Here is a 23,348-nt window from a genome sequence, read left to right as displayed (position 1 = left end):
CCCCAGTACCAAAAACTAAATAAGTAAAAATTAAAAATTCTTCATTGTATTTTCCATTGATTGGAAAAATGTAAAAACCATTATTGGCTATGGGGTGTACAAAAACAGGTGCAGGCTGGTTTTGGCTCACAAGCTATAGTTTGCTGACCCTTCAATAGAGAGAATTTCTTGAAAGCAAGTAGAGTCTAACTGATCGTTGTGTCCTGTTGGATGGCATGTAGTGGATGCATGGTGAGCCTACAGAGCATTGGGAGAATGTAGGATCAAGAGAACCACTGTGAAGTACTGCGTCCCAGCCAAGGGAGGACTGTGATTTCAAAAAGAGAGACGTATTCTCGAAGTGTATTCTGTTGAGAGTAATTGCGCGAATATGTTTACCCATATTTAGAATATAGAGTGACTAAAGGCCCTGAATATCTGTCTGTGTGGGATTGTTTTATGCTACATCCATCTCTTCTTGGATCTTCTCATGCACCCATGCCCATGGTAGAGCAAATAAAGCAGTGCATAATCTCCAGCACTTAGTTTCTTTTTTAATTTAATTTTTTATTAACATGTCCTAACTTCACATATTAATGCAGTCCAGTGTGATATTTCAACCCATGCATATAGCATGCACTGATCATGCTGTAATTAGCATATCCCTCCTTGTCATTTATGTTTGGAGCCTGCAAACTCCTCTCTCCATAAAATACATAATAAATAATTGTGAACATAGTCATTCCACTACATTGCAGAATACTGGAACTCGTTTCTTCTGTGTTTTGGTACCTATTATCCAACCTTCTGTTACTCGCCCTCACCCCTCACCTCACCCAGCCTCTTGTAATCACTAGTCCAAATTCAGGTTGTTTTTAGCTTCTGCACATAAGAAAACACGCAGTATTTGTCTTTCTATGTTTGGCTTCTTTTACTCAGTATTTCGTTTCTTGCTTTGACTAGAGCCACATGTTTAAGCTGCCATGGTAACCAGGAAGCTCAGAAAACTCAGGCCCAATGTACACTTTCTTTTATAGGGCATATAAAATGCTTACCATGCATAGCCCATCCATCATACGGGCTAGCCAGCAGGAGAAGACTGTTAGTCTTATAATTATATGTAATATATGATCTCTTAATGTTGAGGGAATGGTGGTACTTATAATTGGTGTGTGGTTTTATTTTAAAGGTCTGAAAATTCCAGGTACCTGACCATTGGCTAAGTAAACTATAACTGCATAGTTATTAAGAGCCAGATGTGAAGAACTAGGCCTACCTCAAACTGTAAATGATAGGGAAGCTTCACCATGTGTAACTACACAGTGTTGTCAGCACAGTCTTTATGGAAAGGAAAGCTGGGCATGTGGCCCACACCTTTAATCCCCATTACTCAGGAAGTTGAAACAGAGGATCACAAGTTTAAAGCCAACCTGGGTAATATAGCAAGACTTCGTCTCAAAAACAATAAAAGTAATGCGAGAATTTAAAAAGTAATTATACTTGAAGATGTCAATCTGTTTAGGACTATTAAGACATAGTAAAAAAATGAAAGTAAAGACAGTCTTACAGTATGAGGCTTAAGGTACTGTATGTCAATTTTTTTTTTTAGAAAACTTGTGAGAACACAACTTCCCAAATATCTTAACCTATAAGGATAAATTCTAGATTGCTCAAATAGTTCAGAATAAAATGATCTTCAATTTTAAACATTTACTTGTTAGATAGTATGAGGTGATTTGTAAAAGTATAGTGGAATAAGGTATTACTTATTTTCAGACTATGTCTCTTAGCAGTAGTTTGCCTCAAGCCCATTTGGTCAAAGACATTCTCATACAACTTCATCAGATATTTTTATCACTCTGTTGTATGAAAAGAAATGGAAAATGATCTTGATAAATGTGAAGATGTTGTACACTTTACCAACACTTGGAAAATGGGTTTTGGTAATCCCCATACCTTGTCTTTTAATAGACAAAAAGTAAGAACTGTTATCTTTTATTGTTAGAGTGACTATGCTAGTCTCTTGTGCTGGCTGAGAGTGAAAGATAATGTTGATAATGATGCTGGCTCTACAGGTGAAAACTAGAACTGTCTCAGGCAGACAAGAGTGGTTACTCTAATTATAGTCTAACTGCAACAGTTGTGCAGTTTCATCTGGGTTTCTAATTAAATACTCTCCTCCTATAACCCAGTGGTTCCTGATAGATTCACAGGCTTCAAGATGTATGAAGGATTCTGAATCATTTACAACACTAATGTTTTACCTGAAACAGTGGCTCCCAAGAATATCATGGTACATTTTACAAGTGGCTTTCAAAGTGGATAAAAGTAGAGATTCCTGACAATTCACACATTGGTGTTTGTTTGTTTGTTTGTTTGTTTTTTGGTTTTTTGAGACAGGATCTCACTATATAGTTCAGACTGCTCTGGAACTCACTGTGTAGCCCAGGATGGTCTCGAACTCGCAGCAATTCTCCTGCCTCAGCCTCCCAAGTGGTGGGATTACAGGCGTGCACCACCATGCCTGGCCCACACATTGGTTTTTAAAATTTGTCTCTGCCAGAGAAATTTATTTCAAGTACCAAGGTGTAAATTCATGCTGTTAAAATTAAAGCGAAGTTTACTGTGGTAAACTTTTTAATGCTAAAACAAAAGAGAATAATTATTTCATACTATATTTAATCTTTTCTGTCTTTACTCTTTTTACAGTTTTTTGAGGTGCCATTTGACTCAAACATGAATAGAACAAAAAACAGACCTCTGGTCCGTGGACAGATCAGGTAAAATCATGAATATAATTCCCTTCTGCATTCTAGAACTTTCATTTGCTTGTTCATCGGGAAATATTTCCCATACCGTTTCCTTCTCTTTGAGCTATGAAGATAACAAACTTGCAGATGGACTGTTGATCTATATGCATTCCCTTGTGCTCTCACCATATGTTTCACAAAGTACCTAAAGTGGATCTAAGATCTATAGGGTGTGTGTGTGTATGTGTGTGTGTGTGCTGTGGGAATATCTTAAACCGTAGATCATTTTATTCAGTTTTGAGACATAGTCTGTTTCTTTTATAGAGGCTAAAGATTAAAAATACTGGATTAACACAAGTGATTTTCAGGCACATCTATAGAAGGCAGTATGGCATGGGTGATACTGTGTTTTCCTTTTAAGACAACAGATGTTAATGTATAAGTTGTTTTTTCTGAACTAAAACCTCAGCATTCAGGTTTAATTGCAGTGTTGGCATTTTGCAACATATAGGTGGGTTTTAGGTTGCAGTTTGGCACTCAGTCTCTCAAAGGTTCACCATCACAGATACAGGGTCTCTGAAGAAGGATATATCTGAACCCTTATTTTTTCAGAAAATAGAGTACTGCCTGCATCACTCTCCTTTCCATCAAATTCAATTCAGTAGAACTAAAAGGCATATAAATATTTTAATATCGCTAATAGTTAATAATTAAATATTTTCTTCCTGTAGTTTTCTAAACCAGCATTTTAAGATTTTTTTTTAGTACACATCATAATGCTAGAAGAATGAAATGGGCCATGTGGTTTACATTGACCATTCTAAATCAGGGAATCCTTTATATTTCCATGCAGTGACCTCACAGAACTTAAAATTATTAGGCTAACACTTACAGATCAAATAATCACAACTAAATAAAGCAGCAAAGGAAAAAGAAGATGCCATCATCTAAGTCTATGTGAAAATTATTGTAAATATAAGCTGTATTAAATATTCAAATTTAATGAATTTAATATACTATTGTATTTTAAAAGGTACTCTTAAGTGAAATAAATAGGACGCATATGTGTAAATACCAAATAGTTTCTCTAGTGTGAGAAACTGACAGTATAAATAAGGCCTAAAGAGTATAATAGATAATGTGAAATAGGAAGCAAAGGTGCAAAGGGGAAGAGCAAGTGGGAGGGGCGGGGGAAAAGAAACAAGGGAAAGGAATGAACATGAGAAAAAGAAAAAAGGAGACAAAGTCTTTGTAGATAGGGAGGGGTGGAGGGGTTGAAGGGAGGGCAGAGGAATGGAGAAAAAAATAACAGCCAAGATGGATTATATAAGTGACAAAGTCTTTGTAGATAGGGAGGGGTGGAGGGGTTGAAGGGAGGGCAGAGGAATGGGGAAAAAAATAACAGCCAAGATGGATTATGTAAAGGTGCAAATTCCAGTGATAAACATTACATTGTATACCTTAAATGTACCAATCAAATTAATTACTTTTAAAATACATATATAAGAGAAAAAAACAACTATGCTGATATTCTTTCAGTGAAATGTAAATAAAGCTCTATGTTGCTGTAAGATTAGAAACTGGCAAAAGTGTTTGTTTTAGTAAGGTAGAGGGGAAAATGCAATTTATTGCAACCGGTCCCAGAAACTAAAGCTGCAAATCACTGGCTGTATCACAGATAATTTCTTAATGATTTCGAATTTCTGTCTAGTCATTTTTCCTCAGTGATATGATGCTCTCATTTAGAACTGGGGGGAGAGGGGATGGGAAAGGGCCCAGCAAGTAGTCAGTAGGCATAGAATGATCGCCTGGTAAAGGTCCATCATTTTGCTAGTACCTCACCTCTTTGTGCAGTGTGGGCGTAGCAAAGTCTGTCAGGAGGGAGGGTGGGGCCTTGGTGATTGTAACTGGCCATAGCCTTCTTTTAAAGCTAGAGGTTCTAAGGAGTGCAATTATTAGTCTTGTTTAAATTTACAACTTCTTTTGTTTAAAGATGGCCCAGGATCTCATTTGTGCAAATAAATCCAAATGGCTAGTTGAGCAGGCAAATTGTCAGTTTGGAAAAAATGCGAACTTGTTTTTGCAAGTGTGTGTATATTAAATCCAAGGCTAAATATGTGCTTTACCTCTGAGCTACCAGCACCCTTACACAGTTACTTCTACAGCTAGGATATGTTTTATTAAGTAGGCACATGGAGCTGTTACAAGCCTGCAGCAGAAATCTCACACTTTCAATGTTTTAAAACTGAAATGTTTATGTCTTGCAATTCACATTTATTATAATTACTGAAATATTATTTGCTACACAGTGTCCAAGTGAGTTACCATAAGAGTGTAGCAGAAAGTCTTATAGACTGTCCATTGACACTTATTTCTTATCTTTGGTGGTTCTCATGCTTTATAACTGCTGTTGGCCATTTAAATACAGGCGTAGCCAGCATATTTTGAAATTTTGCTGTAGTGGTTTATTCAGTTTGACATTTGATTTGAAGTAATATCCTTCATGAAATCTATACAGCTTCATAAACTTCATTTACCATTTGACATGTGTGCTGTGGGTCCCGGTCATTGTTCACCGGCAGAAGGTAGTAAGTTGGGGGAAACAATCTTTTGCAACTCTTCACAGTGACACAGTGACAGCTATTTCAGCCCTGCACTTACATTGGGATCTCTCTGTTCCAAAGACAATATTTCTGTACATTCCATCAACTTTTCAACTAATGCCAGTTTTGGTTTTTTGTTGTTGTTGTTGTTGTTTGTTTTTTGTACCAGGAATCTAACTCTACTCCTTGCGCTTGTGAGGCAGGCTCTGGAACCACTAAGGTAAATCCTGGGCCCTACTAATGCAGTTTTTTTAAAACTTTATTTAAGTGAACAAAATTCACTTCCAAAGAACGAAAGTAGTATCAACATACTTACTTAAGGAAGGACACTTGCCTGGACAAGTCTAGTGATTTTTCTGAGTACGCAGGGAAACCCCCTCTGGTAGCGCTTCGCTGGTGTGGCTTTGTTGAACAGTTCTGCACATGTGTGAGCTCCATGAAGTATTTTTGTCCTCTTCCAGAAACACATGGTGGGAGGGACGACCACCAGCCACCTTATGGCACACTGTTGCTGTGTTTTTCCTTTAAGACAAAAGATGTTAATATATGAGTTGTTTTGTTTTATTTTGTTTTTTCCTATACTAAAATTTCAGTGTTGAAGTTTAATTGCAGGGTGGGCTCTTTGCGATAAATAAGTGGGTTTTGGGATACAGTTTGGACATTCATCTCTGAAAGGTTTGCCATCACTGCCTTATAGAATTGATGTGAAAGACAGTGCTTTTTTGTTTAAGTTCTCATTTCAGAAAAGATTAGAGCAGTGATCGTGAGCCCTTTGTTGTAAATGGCAGAACCAAAATTCCCCCGAGTTCCTGACTGCTATCCCTGACAGTCTCTTTGTCCATAAGAAGAAAACACTATTCTAGGAAAATCAAACTTCTGCCTTAGTTCTTCATAAATAAGAAAGTATCCTTAGTGGTGATGTTAAAAGAATGTCCTTAACATCTTCTGTTAAGGAAAGCAAACAGGTTTCTGAAGCATCCATTGGTGCAAGCCAGAGATAGAATGCCAATTAACATTTTGCGAAAAGAACCATTTAGCACGTACATTTTTTTTCAGCTTTAATTGAGTTTATTGGTACATTTTAGGGATACAGTACAGTTACATTCATTGTTGGATCTTGTACCTCTACATGACAAGTCTTGATTCTCATTTCTTCCCCTTACCTCTGCCCTCCCTTCACCCCCTCCTCCCCTCCCCATCTACAAACACTTTATTTTCATCCTCTCACATTTTTTTCTTTTCCCTTTTTACTCTTCCCCTACCCATCCCACCTTCCCTACACCTTTAGCTCCTTTCTTCCCATTTCTAAATGTCAGTAATCTTATTAGGATCTTATGCATTATTGCAGATTATTCACACCAGGGAAACTATTCGGTATTTACACATGTGTGCCTTATTTATTTCACTTAGGAGTATATCTTCAATATGTATCCATTTTCCTATGAATGAATCTTTTCTCGTTCTTTATGGCTGAGTAATAATCCATTTTATAGAAAAACCACATCTTCTTTATCCACTTTCCAACGGATGGGCAAATGGGCTGTTTCCAAGATTTAGCTATTACAAACTGTGCCGCTATAAACATGGGTGCACATACTTCTCTGTGATATGATTCTTTTAGTTCTCTTGGAAAGATACCCAGCAGAGGGATGGCTGGGTCAAATGGAACCTCCAGTCCAAGCTCTTTGAGGTATCTCCATATTGATTTCCATAGTGGTTGCACTAGTCTGCACTCCCACCAACAATGGAGGAGGGTTCCTTTCTCCCCACAACCCCGCCAACATTTGTTATTGTGTGATTTCTTGATAGCAGCCATTCTTTGTGGGGTGAGGTGGAATCTCAGTGTTGTTTTCATCTGCATCTCTCAAATGACCAGTGATGTGGAACATTTTTTCATATATTTTCTTGCTGCTTTTACTTCTTTGTATGAGAAATGTCTGTTCATTTCGGATGCCCATTTTTGGATCGGGTCTTTATATTTGGGGGGACTGATTGTTTTGAGTTCTTTATATATCCTTGATAATAGTCCTTTGTCTGAGGTACAGCTGGTAAAAATTTTTTCCCACATTGTAGATTGTCTCTTAGTTCTGCTAATGGTTTCTTTTGAAGTACAGAAGCTTTTTAGTAAGATGAGATCCCAGTTGTTGATTCTTTCTGCTAGTTCCCGTGCTACTGAGGATTTGTTCATAAAGTCTTTTCCTATACCAATGTCTTCCAGAGTTCTGCCTAACTTACTTTCCAGCAAGTTTAATGTTTCTGTTTTAATATTTAGATCTTTAATCCATTTGGATTTTAATTTAGTGCATGGCGAAAGATAAGGGTCTAATTTTAATCTGTGACAGGTTGATATCCAGTTTTTCCAACACCATTTATTAAAGAGGCTATCTTTCCTCCACTGAGGATGGTCAGCTCCTTTGTCAAAGATGAGGTAGCTGAGTACATCTGGGTTTGTTTTTGTGTCTTCCAGTCTGTTCCACTGATCCTCAGGCCTATTTCTTCCCCAGTACCATGCTGTTTTTATCACAGTGGCTTTGTAGTATAGTTTCAAATTGGGAATTGTTACACCTGGTGCCATGTGTCTGTTGCCTAAAATGGCTTTTGCTATTCTAGATCTCTTATGGTTCCAAATGAATTTTTGGGTTTTTTTTTTTCTAGTTCTGTGAAATATAGTGTTGGAATTTCAATTAGCATTGCATTGAATGTATATAGCAGTTTTGATAGTATGGCCATTTTCACTATGTTGATTCTTCCTACCCAGGAGCAGGGAATATCTTTCCATTTTTTTATATCCTCTTCAACTTCTTTTTTCAGAGTAGCATGTACATTTTTGAAGCAAGTGAGGAAGAAGCATTTTGGGGGCAGACATTGTAGCCCAAAGGTACTTATCCAACTAGATTAAACTGAGACAGTGAAAGAAGGGAGGAGAGAAAACATTAACATTCTGTGTGTATCAGGTAATAAATAGGTTGAAGAGATCGTATGCTCTGCCTTAAGATTTGATTGCAAAGTGGGCCAAAGATTGAGTGGGTTACCCAGGGTGGTCACATTTGCACCTGTTGTCACAGCAGAACCACTGATGGTGTCCTCTGTCACTTTCAACGTCTCCAGATAACTATATCCCATCCTGCATCAAGTGAGTGATGGTTATAATTATGATACTTTCAGAATTTCTTTATTTCTAAGGGTATTTCATGGAAATTCTTATTATTTATTTTGCCTAGAAGAGAAAAAGAACACAAAATGGAAAATATATCTAAATCACCTTGTTGAGGATACATTGTAATACAGACCTCTGTTGGTTAAGTGGTACTCATACGCTTACTTTTCTTATAATTCAGCAAAGATATAGTCAACCGGCTTATTTGACTATTCCTTGCAAATATGACATAGCTATAATCATTGCTGTGAACAGGGAGTTACATATAGACCTTTCTTTGGTCACATATCAGAAACTCACATTGAAAGGTAAGCCCACTTTACAAGTTGAATCTGTAAATTCAGAATCATGTAATAAAGGCAAATGTCAGAGAAGTGCATTATATTTAAAAGTGTGATTCAGTGTAATCGTTTTAACTTGGTGGCTCGAGCAAGTTAATCAACAATGTTTAAAATTTTATATGTTAGAAAATACCTTGGTTTTCAGATATTCTTTATGTGGTAATAATTGGCTAGAGAAAAATGTCTGATTCTAAGTTTGGCAAATCATTTCATAAATCTTCCCACACTAGCACTTCCTCATGTGTGAACTAGGATCCTATTTCCTAACTTATTCATCTCGTAACATTGTTATGAAGATAAAAGTAAGATAAATGAGATTATGTAAATCAAAGTACATTGCTAGGGAAGAGATTTAAAACAATAGAGGAATGTACAATTTATAGGACTTTATTCTGTTTCCAAAATTGGCTTTAAAGTATAAATATTTCAATACTTCACAGACAGTAACATTAAAAAAAGAAATCCAAGTTACTATATTTTCAAAGGAGGGGGGAAAAGGAAGCAAAAACACTTGACCAAGAAATGAGAACCAAGATATATTATGTAAAGGTACAAATTCCCAGTGATGAATGTCATTATATTGTATACCTAAGACGTACCAAAGAAATTAATTTTTAAAAAAAGAATTAAGGATTGCATATTCCCGTTGTCATGGTTGGGTGGTAGGCAGGAACTACTCAGTGGAAAGTAGTGGCAGACCTATCAAATCAATTCCTGCTGTCGCCATCAGGGCACTTTTGTGGAGAATGCTGCCCACGTAGAAAGTGTGCTGTTTGCTAGAGTTACAAACAAATAAATGACACAGTCTTTCTTCTGTTAGAGTCACATTGAGGAAATGGCACCTCACATGCATAAAAAAGATACTGTTATCAAAGATAACAGTTCACTCAACAAAAAAGCTATTTTAATGTACCTAATAGGCCCTCTGTTAGACCCAGGAGGTTCCACGGTAGCTGTTTCTCTTGCAAGCTACAGACTAAGCATCTTGTGTGTGATGTATTCAGTACTGCCACGAGGACAGGCTCCAGGTGGTGGGGCAGGAAGAACGGTTCCTAACATAAACCGAGGAGGTCAACAATGACCTATCCGAAGAAATTACGTCTTGAAGCTGGAAACCTAAAGATGCGTATATAAGCCACACTGGCTGTTCCTGGCTAAGCAGTTTTCTGTTCCTTCCTCCTAGGTCTTCTCCTTAGTTGCTGGTTTCTTAGTTCCCTCCTCCCCTACACTCTTACACCGTCTACACCTGTAGCCCAGATTGGTCTTCTGAGCCTGGGCTCTTTGCAAGTCTCTATTATAGTTACCCTGCAAGCGCTTCGAGTTCTCTATGTGTGTGTATATCACTCTCTCCCAAATCTGTCCTTTCCCTTATATATCTTCATTTATATTCAGAAGCCAGTCACTTATATGCTGACCTAGACATTTTGTCTTATCCCCTTTATCTGAGTATCAATAAATCAAGTCTTCTTAGGCCCCTGATTACCTTGGATCTGGGCCCTCTCACCCTGAGGCTGCTGTGGATTCACTGTTGGGTAGAATCCTCACAACACCCACCAACAGAGTCATTACTCTTAGCCCGCTGTGGTGACATATGCCTATAATTCCAGCACTCAGTGAGGTAGAAACGATGGCAGGATTGAGGACAGCGTGGGCTACGTAGTAAGTTCCCAGCCAGCCTGAAATGCACACTGAGGCCTTGTCTCAAATAGAGCAAAGCAAAAAAAGAGACATTGCTGTTCATTCAGGTTCCTTGCTTTACACTAAGGCAGAATGGAGAAAAGCCCTCAGGGAAACAGAGCCCCACAGAAATCTCCACTCTGCTCCACTGGGAATCTCCCCAGGGCAGTGGTTTAAATGCCCAGCCACCTAAGTCGAGCCTTTCTTTTATCCCCACTTTTAATTAACTGTGATTTTCAAATTTAGTGAACATAGTCATTATTTCTCAGACTCTATGCCCTTAACCTTGTGTGTACTTTATGGATGACTTCAGAGGATTTTGAGGGATAATTTTGAATGTAATATATTTTCACCTCGGGGCTAACCTACACAAACTGTATAAGCTGCAGCTCCACTCTGTTTTCAGAAGCTCCGAATGTATGTGGCCCTGGTACAGCGCTGGGTGCCAGCCTGACTGCTGCTCACTACCTCCTGTGTTGTCTCCCATGGTGGAGGATGTGTCACTGAATACACTGTATTTATGCGGAATGGTGTGATAAGTAGTTTTTTTTAAATAGCCAACCACAGTAAAAATGTACTCTACATTTTAAGCAACAGATGTTTTCTATAATTTTTTTAACAAGTAACAAGTGTAATCTTTTTTTTTTTTTTTTTTTTTTTTTTTTTTTTTTTTTTTTTTTTTTTTTTTTTTTTTTTTTTGAGACAGGGTCTCACTATGTTGCCACTGACCTGGAACTCACTATCTAGCCCAGGCTGGTCTCAAACTCACAGCGATCCTCCTGCCTCAGCCTCCCGAGTGCAGATATGACAGGCATGCACCACCACACGCGGAGACAAGTGTAATCTTTATTTTAAATTATGCAGTCTACAGTGTGCTATTTGCATCAGTCAAGCCCCAAGTGAAAGTACAGGAGGTTCCTGTCCTTTCCCAGAGAGGCCAGCGTTTTTCCATCCCCTTGACCATTCAGTGGCTGCAGAAAAACATGCTACTGGGTGATCTGGTGGGGAATCCCAAGCCTACCACCTACCATTCTGCAACTCGTGTGGCCTGGAGCCAGCCAAAAGAAAGCCAAATCCTGAACATCCCTTCTATGGGCACATACTTGTGCACACACATGCAAGCATGCGCACATGAATGCATAAAGCTAAATGCGGGCACATCCGCACGTGTTTCCCCTGCCCGTCTCCCCACTGGACCTGCCCCAGCAATGCAGTTCCCGTTCATCTTCTAACTTCCGATGCTCCACAGAGGAGCCTGGCAAAAATCAGTTCTTCTAGGCCCAGTCCCTGCTTGACAGTGACCTGGAGAAATCCCACTTATCTCAGGAGCAAGGTGGCAGGAGGAGGCCAACCCAGGCCAGTGGGTCCCAAGGACCCCTGGGAACACTGCCCTGGGTCATAAGCTGGGATGACTTTAGAAGCTGTTCAGGAAACCAGTCCCTCTTAGTCACCAAGAGTGAATGGAATGAGTACACTGTCAAGTGTGTGAGTTAGGGACAGGGAAGTAAAGGGATCTCTAGTTCTTACCAGAGGGACCTGAGAAAGCTTACAACCACCAGTTGAGAAAGTGAGCTGGAGATCAAACAAAGGGAGGGACACTAAATTCAGGTTCGCTGAGGATAGGCCTTTGCACCCTTGTCTTCAGAAAGCAAGGTCCCTCACCAGAAACTGCCTGGTGCTGAGTGTCCCGTGTGACCATCTCCCAACTTGCTAGGGGTCAGCCTTCTGGTCTCAGCTTCCAGGATCCACCTACCCCACACATCCTGCACCATTCTCACAAGTCCTACTCTCCCTGTACCTTGAGCCTGCGTCACTGGCTTGAGATTCCTCCCCTTGAACCTTTTAAAAAGATTCTGCTGGACTGAAAGGGAAATAGTAGTTAAAGGCCCAGACTGCAGGGTGGTGGTAGCAGATGAGGAGGGAGCTACACAAACCCTCTTCGTAGGCTGCCGGCTCTCTTGAGAGCAAGGATCACACTGGGAGGGACAAAGTCCACTCCTAGCTGACTGTTGTGACTTTTCAACACAGTTTTTTTTTTTTTTGAGACAGGGTCTCGCTACGTAGTTTAGGCCGGCCTTGAACTCACTATGTAGCCCAAGCTGGCCTCAAACTGTCAGCAATCTTCCTGCCTCAGCCTCCCGAGTGCTGGGATTATAGGTGTGCCCCACCATGCCCCGACTTCAACACAGTTATAAATGCTTGATGAAGCCTGGCTTTATACCTCAGCTGTCCCTACCTAAGGACTGGCCCCACTCACTGCCCTTGCGTCACTGTGCTATGGGCAGAAGGCCCTCGGGAGCTTCCAGGAGGTGGGAAGTCGCCTCACTCTGAGCCTCTCTTGAGCCTGCTGCCAGGAGCTGCCTAGCCCAGCATGCAGCCTTGGGGACTGGGCAGCCTGCAGAAAGACACACCCTGTTGCCTTGCTGCGGACTGCACTGGCTGAGTGGTGTGTGCACGATGGCTGGCAAGAGCCTGTAACTCATTATCTGGTTCTGAAGTCAAAGGGGAAAGCCTTTACTGACAAAATACAATTTACTAAAAATGAGACCTGTGCCGGGATGTAGCTCAGTGGTTCCACCACCTGCCTCGCAAGCACAAGGCCGAGTTCAATTCCCGGTACCAAAAAATGAAAAAAAAAAAAAAAAAAAAAAAAAAAAAAATGAGACCTGTGATACTGCAGTATTTGTTTTCAACTTCCCAAGGAAAATGGACAAAGGACAGTACTTAAATTTTACCATCTTTCAGTTGCCTGTATAGAATGCCATTTCTGGGGTTAGTGGTAGTGTTGCTCAGTGGTGGGGCACCAGCATGTGTGCCATCCTGAGTTCTCTACTGCACATGCACTGTGCTCTCACACACAAAAGCCAATTCCATATGTTAGAGCTTTCATTTTGTTAGGGTTTAGCTCTAAAATGGCCCCCAGAGACCATGTGCCAAAGGCTTCGTTGCCAGCTGAGGGACTTTTGGAAAGAGATTGGATCATGACAGCTCTGGCTTCATCAATGGATTAATTAATCCATTGATGGATTAAAATTCTGACGACATCATTATCACTTAGGAGGTGGGACCACGCTGAAGGGAATGAGTCCTTTTGGGTGTGCCTGGGGGTCATGTCTTGACCCCAGCCCTTTCCTCTCTAGTGTGTGTCATCTCTCCCTCTCTCTGTCTTCTTTCTCTCCCTGTCCCTCTCTCTACCCCTCTATTTGATAAAAATACTGTCTCCCTCTTCTTTCTCACTAGTGAAAAGAAAAGCATATTTCTATTAAGATGATATATCTAGATTCATTTTAAAACTTCCAAGACACAAGGAGTTAATTAGCTGTGCTGATAGCCTATTCCAGAGAACACTGTTCCCTAACGATAATTACTAGTGGTTAATAGAAACATCCTTTTGCAGCTTCTATTTACCAAATATAATTCTTGTGGAAACCCTTGACCCCATGGCTTTCTGCCTTTTGCTTCAGCTCTGGGATAGAATTATTTATCAGCGTCTTTAATGGCTCGGGTCCTCTTGATGAACGGAGTACACTGTGCATCATGTCACTCAGGAAGCATCCCAGATGCACATGGATAGACCCGGAGCCGTGGTGCATTTGGCTAAAGAGCTTCTGCTGCTGAGTCAGAGGAAGTCTGGAGAGAAGTGCTCCGAGGGTCGTAATGGAGTGGGCTTAACCTCTGCTATCAGATCCTCACCACAGAGTTTATCCCTATTAACTTGGAGCCAAACCACCGCTTAGGTTCCCCGAGGACTGCCTGTGGGTCCAGCCACGTCTCAGCCCGAGGGCTCCACAGCTGTTGATTGTCTAACCACACATCTCTAAGTGGACTTGTCATAGGCAAAATCAAGAAGTGGTTTGCTTCTGAGGCCACTGAATCTCCTATTTCCCTGCTGTCTTTGTGTCCTTACTACTGACTCCCTTGCCTATCACAGTGGCATCTAGTGTTCTTGAACTCCTTCCACCGCTGTATCTACTTGCAACATCTATCCTACTTGGATAAAATGGATTTAGTAGTTTTAGGGCTGGTCAAGGGGAGAGGAGGGAAGAAAAGAAATGGTTAAAAATGAATATCTTCCCAAGATACGTGTTGTTTCTTCATAGGGGAGAATAAGACCAAGTATTTTTCCACAGCAGATTATAGCTGCCAGAATCTAAGAGGTGTTTTTGGATGTCACTGTGGGCCCTTAGAACCTTGTTCCACTTTATGGTCTGCAGACAAACTCTATAACCTAGGGGACCAGCTTGCCTGTAAACAACTTGTGCCGCTCAGACTCTCCCAGGACTTCTTCCAGTTGTGTTGCCCAGCTTCTTCCTTTTCTCTGACTTAATATTTGAACTGGCAATCCTTCTCTGTTAGACAAGTCTATTAAATCAGCTTCTCTATGCAGTTATCCTCATGTTTCTCCTCTTCTGGGAAGAATGATCTAGTTGCAGTTTACCGTCCAGCCTCACAACCCATCCCTACTTTTCTCCGTATTTCCACTTTATTTTTTTTCTTTCTGAATGTTTACTCTTCTCAGCCCACTTTTGCTTAAAATTGATTCATCATCAAAATGGCAACCTTGGCTTTAGCTCCCAAGGTCATCCAGCTGAGTTCTTTGGCCAATTCCAAAGCTTTGGGAGAGAAAATTTGTTTTTATTTCACCCCTGGTCCAGTCTCCTGGGGCCATTGAAAAGAATGTAGGGCACAGTGAAGTGTTAGAGGGTGGGAAGGGGGACAAAAAGTACTACCTAAGACTACTCTTTGAGGCTGCTTGCTTCTGACTTTAGCTTGCACTTGGCCTAAGGTTAACTCAAGCATGATTCAACTTTGTAACTTTCCGGCTAGACTTCTGCATAACCTCATGTCAAATCCTGTCTTTGGTAGTTAAAGCTTAGAAAAGAAATTCTTAAATGTAGTATTTCTGGAGTCTTCTGTTTTACCTCAGATGTGGAGCTCAGCTTCCTCTAGTTGTCCTCCCTGTCTTCCCTGTACAGTATTTGGCAGCTTTTCTATGTGGTGTTTCCTGGTTTCATCAAAGTTGGAGTTTCCTGCTCTACTTGTTTTCAGAGAACATAGAGGAATGCAAACACCTTTAATCTGACACCTTTATCACATTTAAAGTACTTCCAACTTAAATTTATAATGGGTCTTACTACATTGTGTGCTTTTCAAAGTAATGCCTTTTCCTTACTGATCCTAGTTAAAATTCACTCTATTAAGAATTTCAGTCTAATATCTTATCTAAACATTTTAGAGTTAAATATTTCCCTCTTTTATTCAACCTAAGAATTTATTGATCACCTCTAATGTTAGTGGCCATGTCAGTTTTGGTTTTATTCTGCTCAGAGCTTTATAATTCAAGTGAAAAATTAGCCAGATGCACAGAATCCTTAGCATACGGGACAAGGCAGCCCTAAATATGTTGAATGAAATGAATAAATTGGTACAAATGAAAAAGAACAGAGTGGACAGGGAATGCTTCCTGCAGGAAGGGGGACCCACAGCAGACCTTTCTTTTTGCTCTTTTGAAAGACATCTGTGTTTTGATTACATCTCTTTGAGTTATCCGTTTCCCAGCTTGGTGACACTGACAGGGAAATAATAGATGTCAGCGTTAGTTTTTCCAACTTCAGGGATCGGATGAGAGTGATCCATAACTTGTAAGCTTTACGTACAAGCTATAAGCAGAGAGATTGCACAACAAGAGCAGAGCAAAAGGTTATTTAGAGAGGATAAATTAAAACACTTGGAATTGGGGTCAGCCAATACCTGGTCTTAAAATGAATGATGAAGATTGAGTTTTGGAAATGAAACGAATGGATTGTTTAGTTGGCATTATTAACTTAAAGAACAGGGTTTAGCTGAAGTATTATAGGGATTTATAGGAGACATTTTTCACATTTACTGAAGGTTTTACCAGTAAGCACTTAAGCAAATGTAAACATTTTGTGGGCTGCAGGGGAGCTGTGAGTATTATTCATCACCCAGTCACACTGGTCTGGCCGATGTGTACCCGGACCAGGCTAAAGCTCTGCACAGTTTCTAGGGATTGTTATGATTAGTCTCTTGGTGTGTGTATACCGCTAATGTAATAAGAACATAAACATTTTATAAGTATAGAAATTTCTTTTTTTATTATTAACCAGTGACATGAAGTGGCAGGAAGCATGAATTTGGTCTCAACGTAGTAATAGAGGTGTTAATAGAACTTTGTCCTTAAAATCATTCAATATTATGAACCGTAGTATGAAGAGTCCTAGAGGAGGAGTAGGATTTGATCTGGACATTCATGAGGAGAGAATCATTGGGAATGGGAAGGGGTCATTTTGGGCAAAGGAGCAGCATGCACGAGTCAGCAGGTACTTTCTTCCCAGAAGAGATGATTCACCCAAACCCAGGGGAGCAAAGCATCAGCTGCCAGACCAGATCCCAAAGAAGCTTTTTTTGTTTAGCTTGCTGAACTTTTCTAAGTTTGCTTCAGTTTCCAGCGTTTAAAAATAGAAAATATCTGTGTCAAACTCCAGATTTCTGGGCTGCTTCCGTGCGTTTCCACATGAACCTGCCTGCCAAACCCGAGTAGCAGTTCCCCTACCTCTCCCTCCTTCCCTTTTTCTCATCGAGTAGGCCCACTTCCTGCCCTGTGTTGCCAGAGCGGCCCCTCTGGATGTACGCGCTTGGGAGCACTGTCCTTGAGCAGAGCTGCTGCTCCTGGCCGCGGTGCAGGGTTGCGTGAGGAGCCCCTTCCTCTGGGGTGGCAGCAGTGTGCACGTGCTCCATGGTTGTCTCCAGGACTGCAGCGATGGTTTGCAGTCAGATTTGCTGTTTTATACATTGTATGTTATTAACCGTTTTCAGTGACTTTAAAATGCACTGCCTCTGTATTGTGTAGGTGAACAAAACTTCTGTTTTAAAAATAGAGTCCTATAAATCAAACATTGAGAGGTCAGACAATTAAACCATCTGGCTGAAGCTAGAAAAGGAAAAGTATGTCTCTGATGTGGCAGGCACTAGATGTTGTTGGGGAGAGTGGGGAAAAACGGAGGGATCCAGGAGGTAGCCCTGCCTTCAGGTGCTTTGAGAAATAAGGATTGGACTACTTACTACACTGGAAACTAATTTTCATGGGTGGGATCAAATGATCCAAATCACCCCTCCTCAAAATTCCACTCTCTATATCAATATCTTTTTCTCAAACCAAATTGATATAGCCTGATTCACAGGTCACAGCTTGCTTCTATCTCATAGAGAGCACTAGATCTCAGAAGTGAACAGTAGGACAACGTTCATTTTGATGTTTTATATTCCAGTTATTTTTTCAAGTTTTATCTTCCTAGATTAGTAAGATTTTTTTCAGTTGATTTTCAAAAAATCATAGCTCAGATCTTTGACACCTTCAAAAAATGTTTAAATATAATGCCACAATTTATGTCCTGAATATAAACAATGACAAATAAAAATATATTGCTTATTTTGCATTTCTTTTAATGTTGTCAATTTTAATTTCCTTTTAAAATAGATTTTGTTTCCTCATTTTCCTTAAGTTCTGGATTTACATCAGTCAACTGTTGCCTTGCCGTATCTATAACTTGAAACTTGTTCATAAATGGAAAACTCCTAATAAGATTCTGGGGAGACATTTTCAGAATAGTTATCTTTAGAGACTTTCTCCAAAAACTCATTTCAAAGCTCAAATGTGGGATTCATACAGGAAATTAAAGTTAAATTGGCTTACTTTGATTAAGGTTTTGGTTTTTCTTTTGTTTTTGAAGAAAGGAAATTTTATTTAGCAATTTAAAAATCATTTATTCTGGAAGATTGACCAAGAAGTATAACATTAATTTTTGTATAAACCAATTACCTGCAGAGCTGCTCAATATATAAAGCTTTCTTCTTGATTTAATATAGCATTTCATAGACCTCCTGACATGATACTTAAACAGAAAGGCCACATTTTTCCAGGAAGTCATTTAAAAGTCAGGTAATTTAAATTACATTTATTAATTGTAATAAATAGATATCAAATTAAAGCTCATGTTCCTCTCATTTGTTCCAAATATCTATAGGCTATTCCACTTTGATAAAACAACATTAAGAACTGGTGTTTAGTAAACAAAACAATGATATATTTTAAGGAAATAAAAATAATTCGTAGAATTTTCCCACTGTTCCTCTGTTAGTTTCCTTTCCGTAGTAGCCTTGGGTGGGAAAAGCACAATTAGAAAGATTCCATATATGGCCGGGGGTTTAGCTCAGTGGTGCCTCTGCCTGCCTCTCAAGCTCAAGGACCTGAGTTCGATCCCCAGTACCAAAAAAAGAAAGAAAGAAAACAAAAAGAAAGAAAGAAAGAAAGATTCCATACAATGGTATTCAGTAGAAAGATATTTCACTTTAAGATGAAAGTTAGGCCCGGCGTGGTGGTGCACGCCTGTAATCCCAGCATTCGGGAGGCTGAGGCTGGAGGATCACTGTGAGGTCGAGAACACCCTGGGCTACATAGTGAGTTCCAGGTCAGTTTCAGCTACATAGTGAAACCCTGTCTAAAAAAAACAAAAAAAAACAAAAAAAAAAAAGAAAGAAATTTAGTTTTGCATGTGAGTTATGAAATAAATCATCATTCAACCCTTAGCATGAACCATAACCCTATTTGCATGGGTGAGATAATGAATATAAAGTACTATTTTAATTCAAGAAAATCACTGAGTCTTTCTATTCACCCCTTATCAAGTAAGTGCTATTTTTCTTATTTATACATGTATCCTGTTATTGAAAATTAGAAATTTGTACATGTACATTTCTGATCTTTCCCATATAAATTTACTCTAGCAAGAACCATACAGCCATGTTAGTTTCTCTAACCCTGATAAAGCCATTACAGCTACTATTATAGGTAAACAGGAGCGACTAACATTTTTAAAAAGATGTTTCCATCAATCCAGTTTTTCCTCTTGCTAATTTATTTTTGTAATTTGATATAACAAAACTCTTGTTGTAATTGAAAGTAAAGTCTTATATCCATAAATCTATATATTTGAAAGTTAATCAGGAGAAATAATTTGTTGCAAGTTTATTGGCCCCTATGTCCAGCTCCATTTTAAATGAATCCTTGCTATTTTAATAATTCTGTCTCATTTCATTTCTTCTCAGGAGGTGTGTTGAAACACCATTTCTTCCTGGAAATATCTGTCCCTCAAACACACAGGTTGGGTGCTCCCACTTGGCCCTGTGTTTGTCTGTTGAAACACAAGATTGCTCTTGCCTAGTTATATTTAGTAATTGCCATAAATAGACATCAGATTAAAACTTGTGTTTGAGAGTTCATAGTACTTTCATTTGTGTAATATGTCTGGCTTTCTAAATGAAACTTTTTTTTTGTTCACTGTTGTCCTGTCATGTATAGCATAGTGGCTGCTGTCAGTGAGAAATTTGAATGAATGTATGAACAGACAAATAAAATCATGTGTTTACTTCGCACTCTGCCAAGTGCTTTATGTATATCACCAATGCATTTGCTTCTTAACACAATTCTATGAACTACCTCCCATTTATTAGATGAGGAAACTAAGGCTACTGGTTAAGTAATTTGTTCAATATCACATAGCTAACCACGGTAAAACCTCTACTTTCCCTGTAGTGTTATTATTGGGCCTTTTGAGCAAAAAGTTTGACTTGAATATTAGTCAGGTATTAGTATTAGCTGCTTGTCACTGAAGTTGATTGTAAGTCAGTACAGCTGAGGTGTGGATGTTTACCTAGGTACCCACTATAGATATCAAGAGGCAGATGAATCTTCTATTTACCTAATTAATCCAAGTTGTTCATGTCAGGCTAGTAGTAACATAAAGGTCCATGGTGATATAAAAACACTTTTGTTAGAAAATGTTCCAACAGATGCAATAATAGAGATACTAGTTCAGACAGTGAACCTCAGTACACTCAGGATCCAGAATCAGCGCTTGTCCGAATTTTGTTACATTGCTTCAGCTCACCCTTAAAGCACCATTAAAGTTCCATTTAGAGCCACACAACTGAATTAAATCCAGGTTGATGACACAGGGAAGTCAAAGGATGCACTGCAGTTCCTCCACTCACTGCGGTCTTCTACCTTCTCTGTCTCGTGGGCACCCCCAACACACCTTGCGTGGAACTTCCTTCTCTCACTGTTCCGGTTTGTGTTCAGATGTCCCCCTAGAGCCTCTTGAGAATGAGGTGGGGCTATTTCGGGGGTGGCTGAATCTAGAGTGTGTGATGTATAGTACAATGCTAGGCCCAAGACCACTAGGATTAAGAATGTGAGTGCCATCCTCCTTAAATAGTATGAATAAGATTAAAGGGGCAGGAAGACACTGTTCAGATCCCTTGTTGCTTTTGCTACCATCTGGATACCTTGAAATGTTTCTCCTCTGCGAGACCATGTACCACTCTGCCTTGGAGCCAGCTGATTAATGGACTGAAACCTCTACAAACTGAGCTAAATAAACCCTCGCCCCTTTAACTTTTAGTTTCAGGTATTCTGTCTCAGTAATGAGAAAAAGTAACTAACACAGTCCCTTAAACCTACCATGCTTCTCACCTTTAGTTGCTCACATGCTGAGCCCACTGCCGGCTCTTGACCCTTTTCTCCCATCTGCCATCTGTCTTCTCGGGAGGTGTGTTGAAACACCATTTCTTCCTGGAAATATCTGTCCCTCAAACACACAGGTTGGGTGCTCCCACTTGGCCCTGTGTTTGTCTGTTGAAACACAAGATTGCTGTTGCCTAGGTAACTGTTACTATGTTATAAGTGCCACAGGACAGAAACCACATCTGTCTCGCTCACCATGTGTATTAGTCAGCTGTCCATTCACTGGCATAAAATACCCAACACCCACAATTTAAAGGAGGAGAGGTTGGATTTGTCTCATGGTGTTAGACAGTTCAGTCCATGATAAGCTAACTCCAAGGCAGAAATCTCATGGGTGAAGAACACGACAGAGAAAAGCTGCATAACTCATGGTGGCTGGGAAGCAGAGCAGGGAAATGGCACCAGAGTGGAAGGGCCAGAGATCAAGGTCGTGCCTCCATGACCCACTGGACACACCAAAGTGTCCTTTGCTATTCCCCTGGGCTGCTCGCTAGCCAATAAACTTGACAGTGTAGCTTAACTGTCAAACCATGTTCTTTTTCACGTCTATCCTTTTTTTCCCCTCAATTGAATATGTCCTAGTCATTTTCATCTTGAGCAGTACAGTGGAGGCTTTGAGGTTTTTTTGTTTGTTTTTACAGTGGGGTGAACTGAAGGATATTAAACAAGAGGCTGCCTGAAGCTGATAGTGCCTTGTCTAGAGACTCCGTCACTTTAGTCCCTCAGCAGACCCAGGAAATGGGAGGAGCTGCAAGTCATATTATACCAGCATGTTCCCACGTGCCAGTTGGGAAACTCTAGATTAAATTAACAAACCAGATCCTGTTTTTAAGGTACTTTCCCCTTATTGAATCTCATCCATCAAGTGAAGATAATGCTATTCCAATAAAGTGGTTTTACCAGTAAGGTTATGTTAGAGACTGATGATTCCAATTTTTCATCTCTGTGATTGGCCAGTTTTGGTTTTGTTGCCATACCCAGCGTTGATAAAAGTTCTGGAAGTGGGTGCTTCCTCTTCTGGTGGTTGACATGTGAAGCAGTATGCAGTACCTACTGGTAGTGCAGGTCAGAAGTTCCTAAAGAAAATTCGTATCATCTGGCTTGGCAATTTCACACCTAGAAATTTGTCCTAAGTGGAAAAGTGAACAAAGGTTGATCCATACAGATGTCATGCCAACATTATTTCTGACTTTTTAAAAAGAAAAGATACTAAATATCAAAAAAGATACAGTGATTGAATTAATCATGGTGTGGCCACGGAATAGACCATTGTGTAGCTATTAACAATGATGATATTTTTAAAAATGTAACAGCATGAGAAATTATCAGGATACACTAAAGTAAACCGTGTAACAAAACCACAGTTTAGTGTGTTGTCAATTACTTTTTAAGTAGGAAGATGTAAACTAGTATATTTCTCTAAATAGCTAAAGTGGAATTTTTTGTGATATTTGTAATTGCAAATTTTGAGTTAAATGTATATTTCTTTTATAAAGGTTTTACAAAATGTGAAAGATCACAAGAAAATAACCCTCACACGGTTTGCAACTGGTGCACCTTTGCCCTTAACATGGGAATGTTCTCAAATCAGGCATTTCAGAGATCTCTCTCCTCTGAGTGTTGAGAAGGACTATGGCATCCTGAGGAAATACCTTCATTTTTGTTTACATGGTTTGTTCACCTACACAGTTTTCATTCATGTCCCTAAGCATATTGATTTAAATGCGAAGATTGAGCCTTATGATTTTCCATGATTCCTACACAGCCCAGAAACTAAACTTCCATATAAAATTGTCTATCTCAATAAATTAACTTCATGTGTGCTTTTCTAAAAGGGCTTTTTGTAACACTAATACCCTTGAATCCAACTGGCTTCCACAGACCCTGGAGAAGGAGGGAACAGCTTACTTTCTCTATTTTTTTTTTTTTTTTTAAGCACAAGAACCAATTCAGGAAAAATAAAATGTTTATGGGGCACATTTTTCTCGCATGCAAAATAAAGCTAGCTTTTTAGAGTTCCATAGGGGGAAGAAATCTGTTCTTAAAACCTTTGAACAACCTTATTGAAAGAGCAACAGGTATAATATTTGCACTGCTTTTTTAGCCGTCTGTATCTAAATTCTCCTTTCTGTACGTATCAGAGATAACAACACAGAAGCATCTTCCTTAGCTTTCATCTGGAAATTTATGTTGTGTGTTGAGAAGCCAGGCAGACCCAGGTAGCATGATGCCTAGCAC

At 39.6% G+C, this 23,348-nt stretch overlaps 1 protein-coding gene across 1 annotated transcript in view; it reads left to right on the top strand.

Annotated features, from left to right (window-relative positions):
- The window catches only part of LOC104858574 (protoheme IX farnesyltransferase, mitochondrial), a 122,472-nt gene that overhangs the window by 83,980 nt on the left and 15,144 nt on the right, over positions 1 to 23,348 (top strand). Inside the window, exon 5 of the mRNA XM_010618839.2 lies at positions 2,689 to 2,759. Coding sequence (XP_010617141.1) covers positions 2,689 to 2,759 — 71 coding nt within the window. The remainder of the gene's footprint in view (positions 1 to 2,688; positions 2,760 to 23,348) is intronic.

This window comes from Fukomys damarensis, unplaced genomic scaffold (assembly GCF_012274545.1).
Source record: "Fukomys damarensis isolate Sample0158 unplaced genomic scaffold, DMR_v1.0_HiC HiC_scaffold_13, whole genome shotgun sequence".
Lineage (NCBI taxonomy): Eukaryota > Metazoa > Chordata > Mammalia > Rodentia > Bathyergidae > Fukomys > Fukomys damarensis.
Note: the sequence above shows the minus strand (reverse complement) of the source record. Positions and strands in the feature narration are given on the sequence as shown.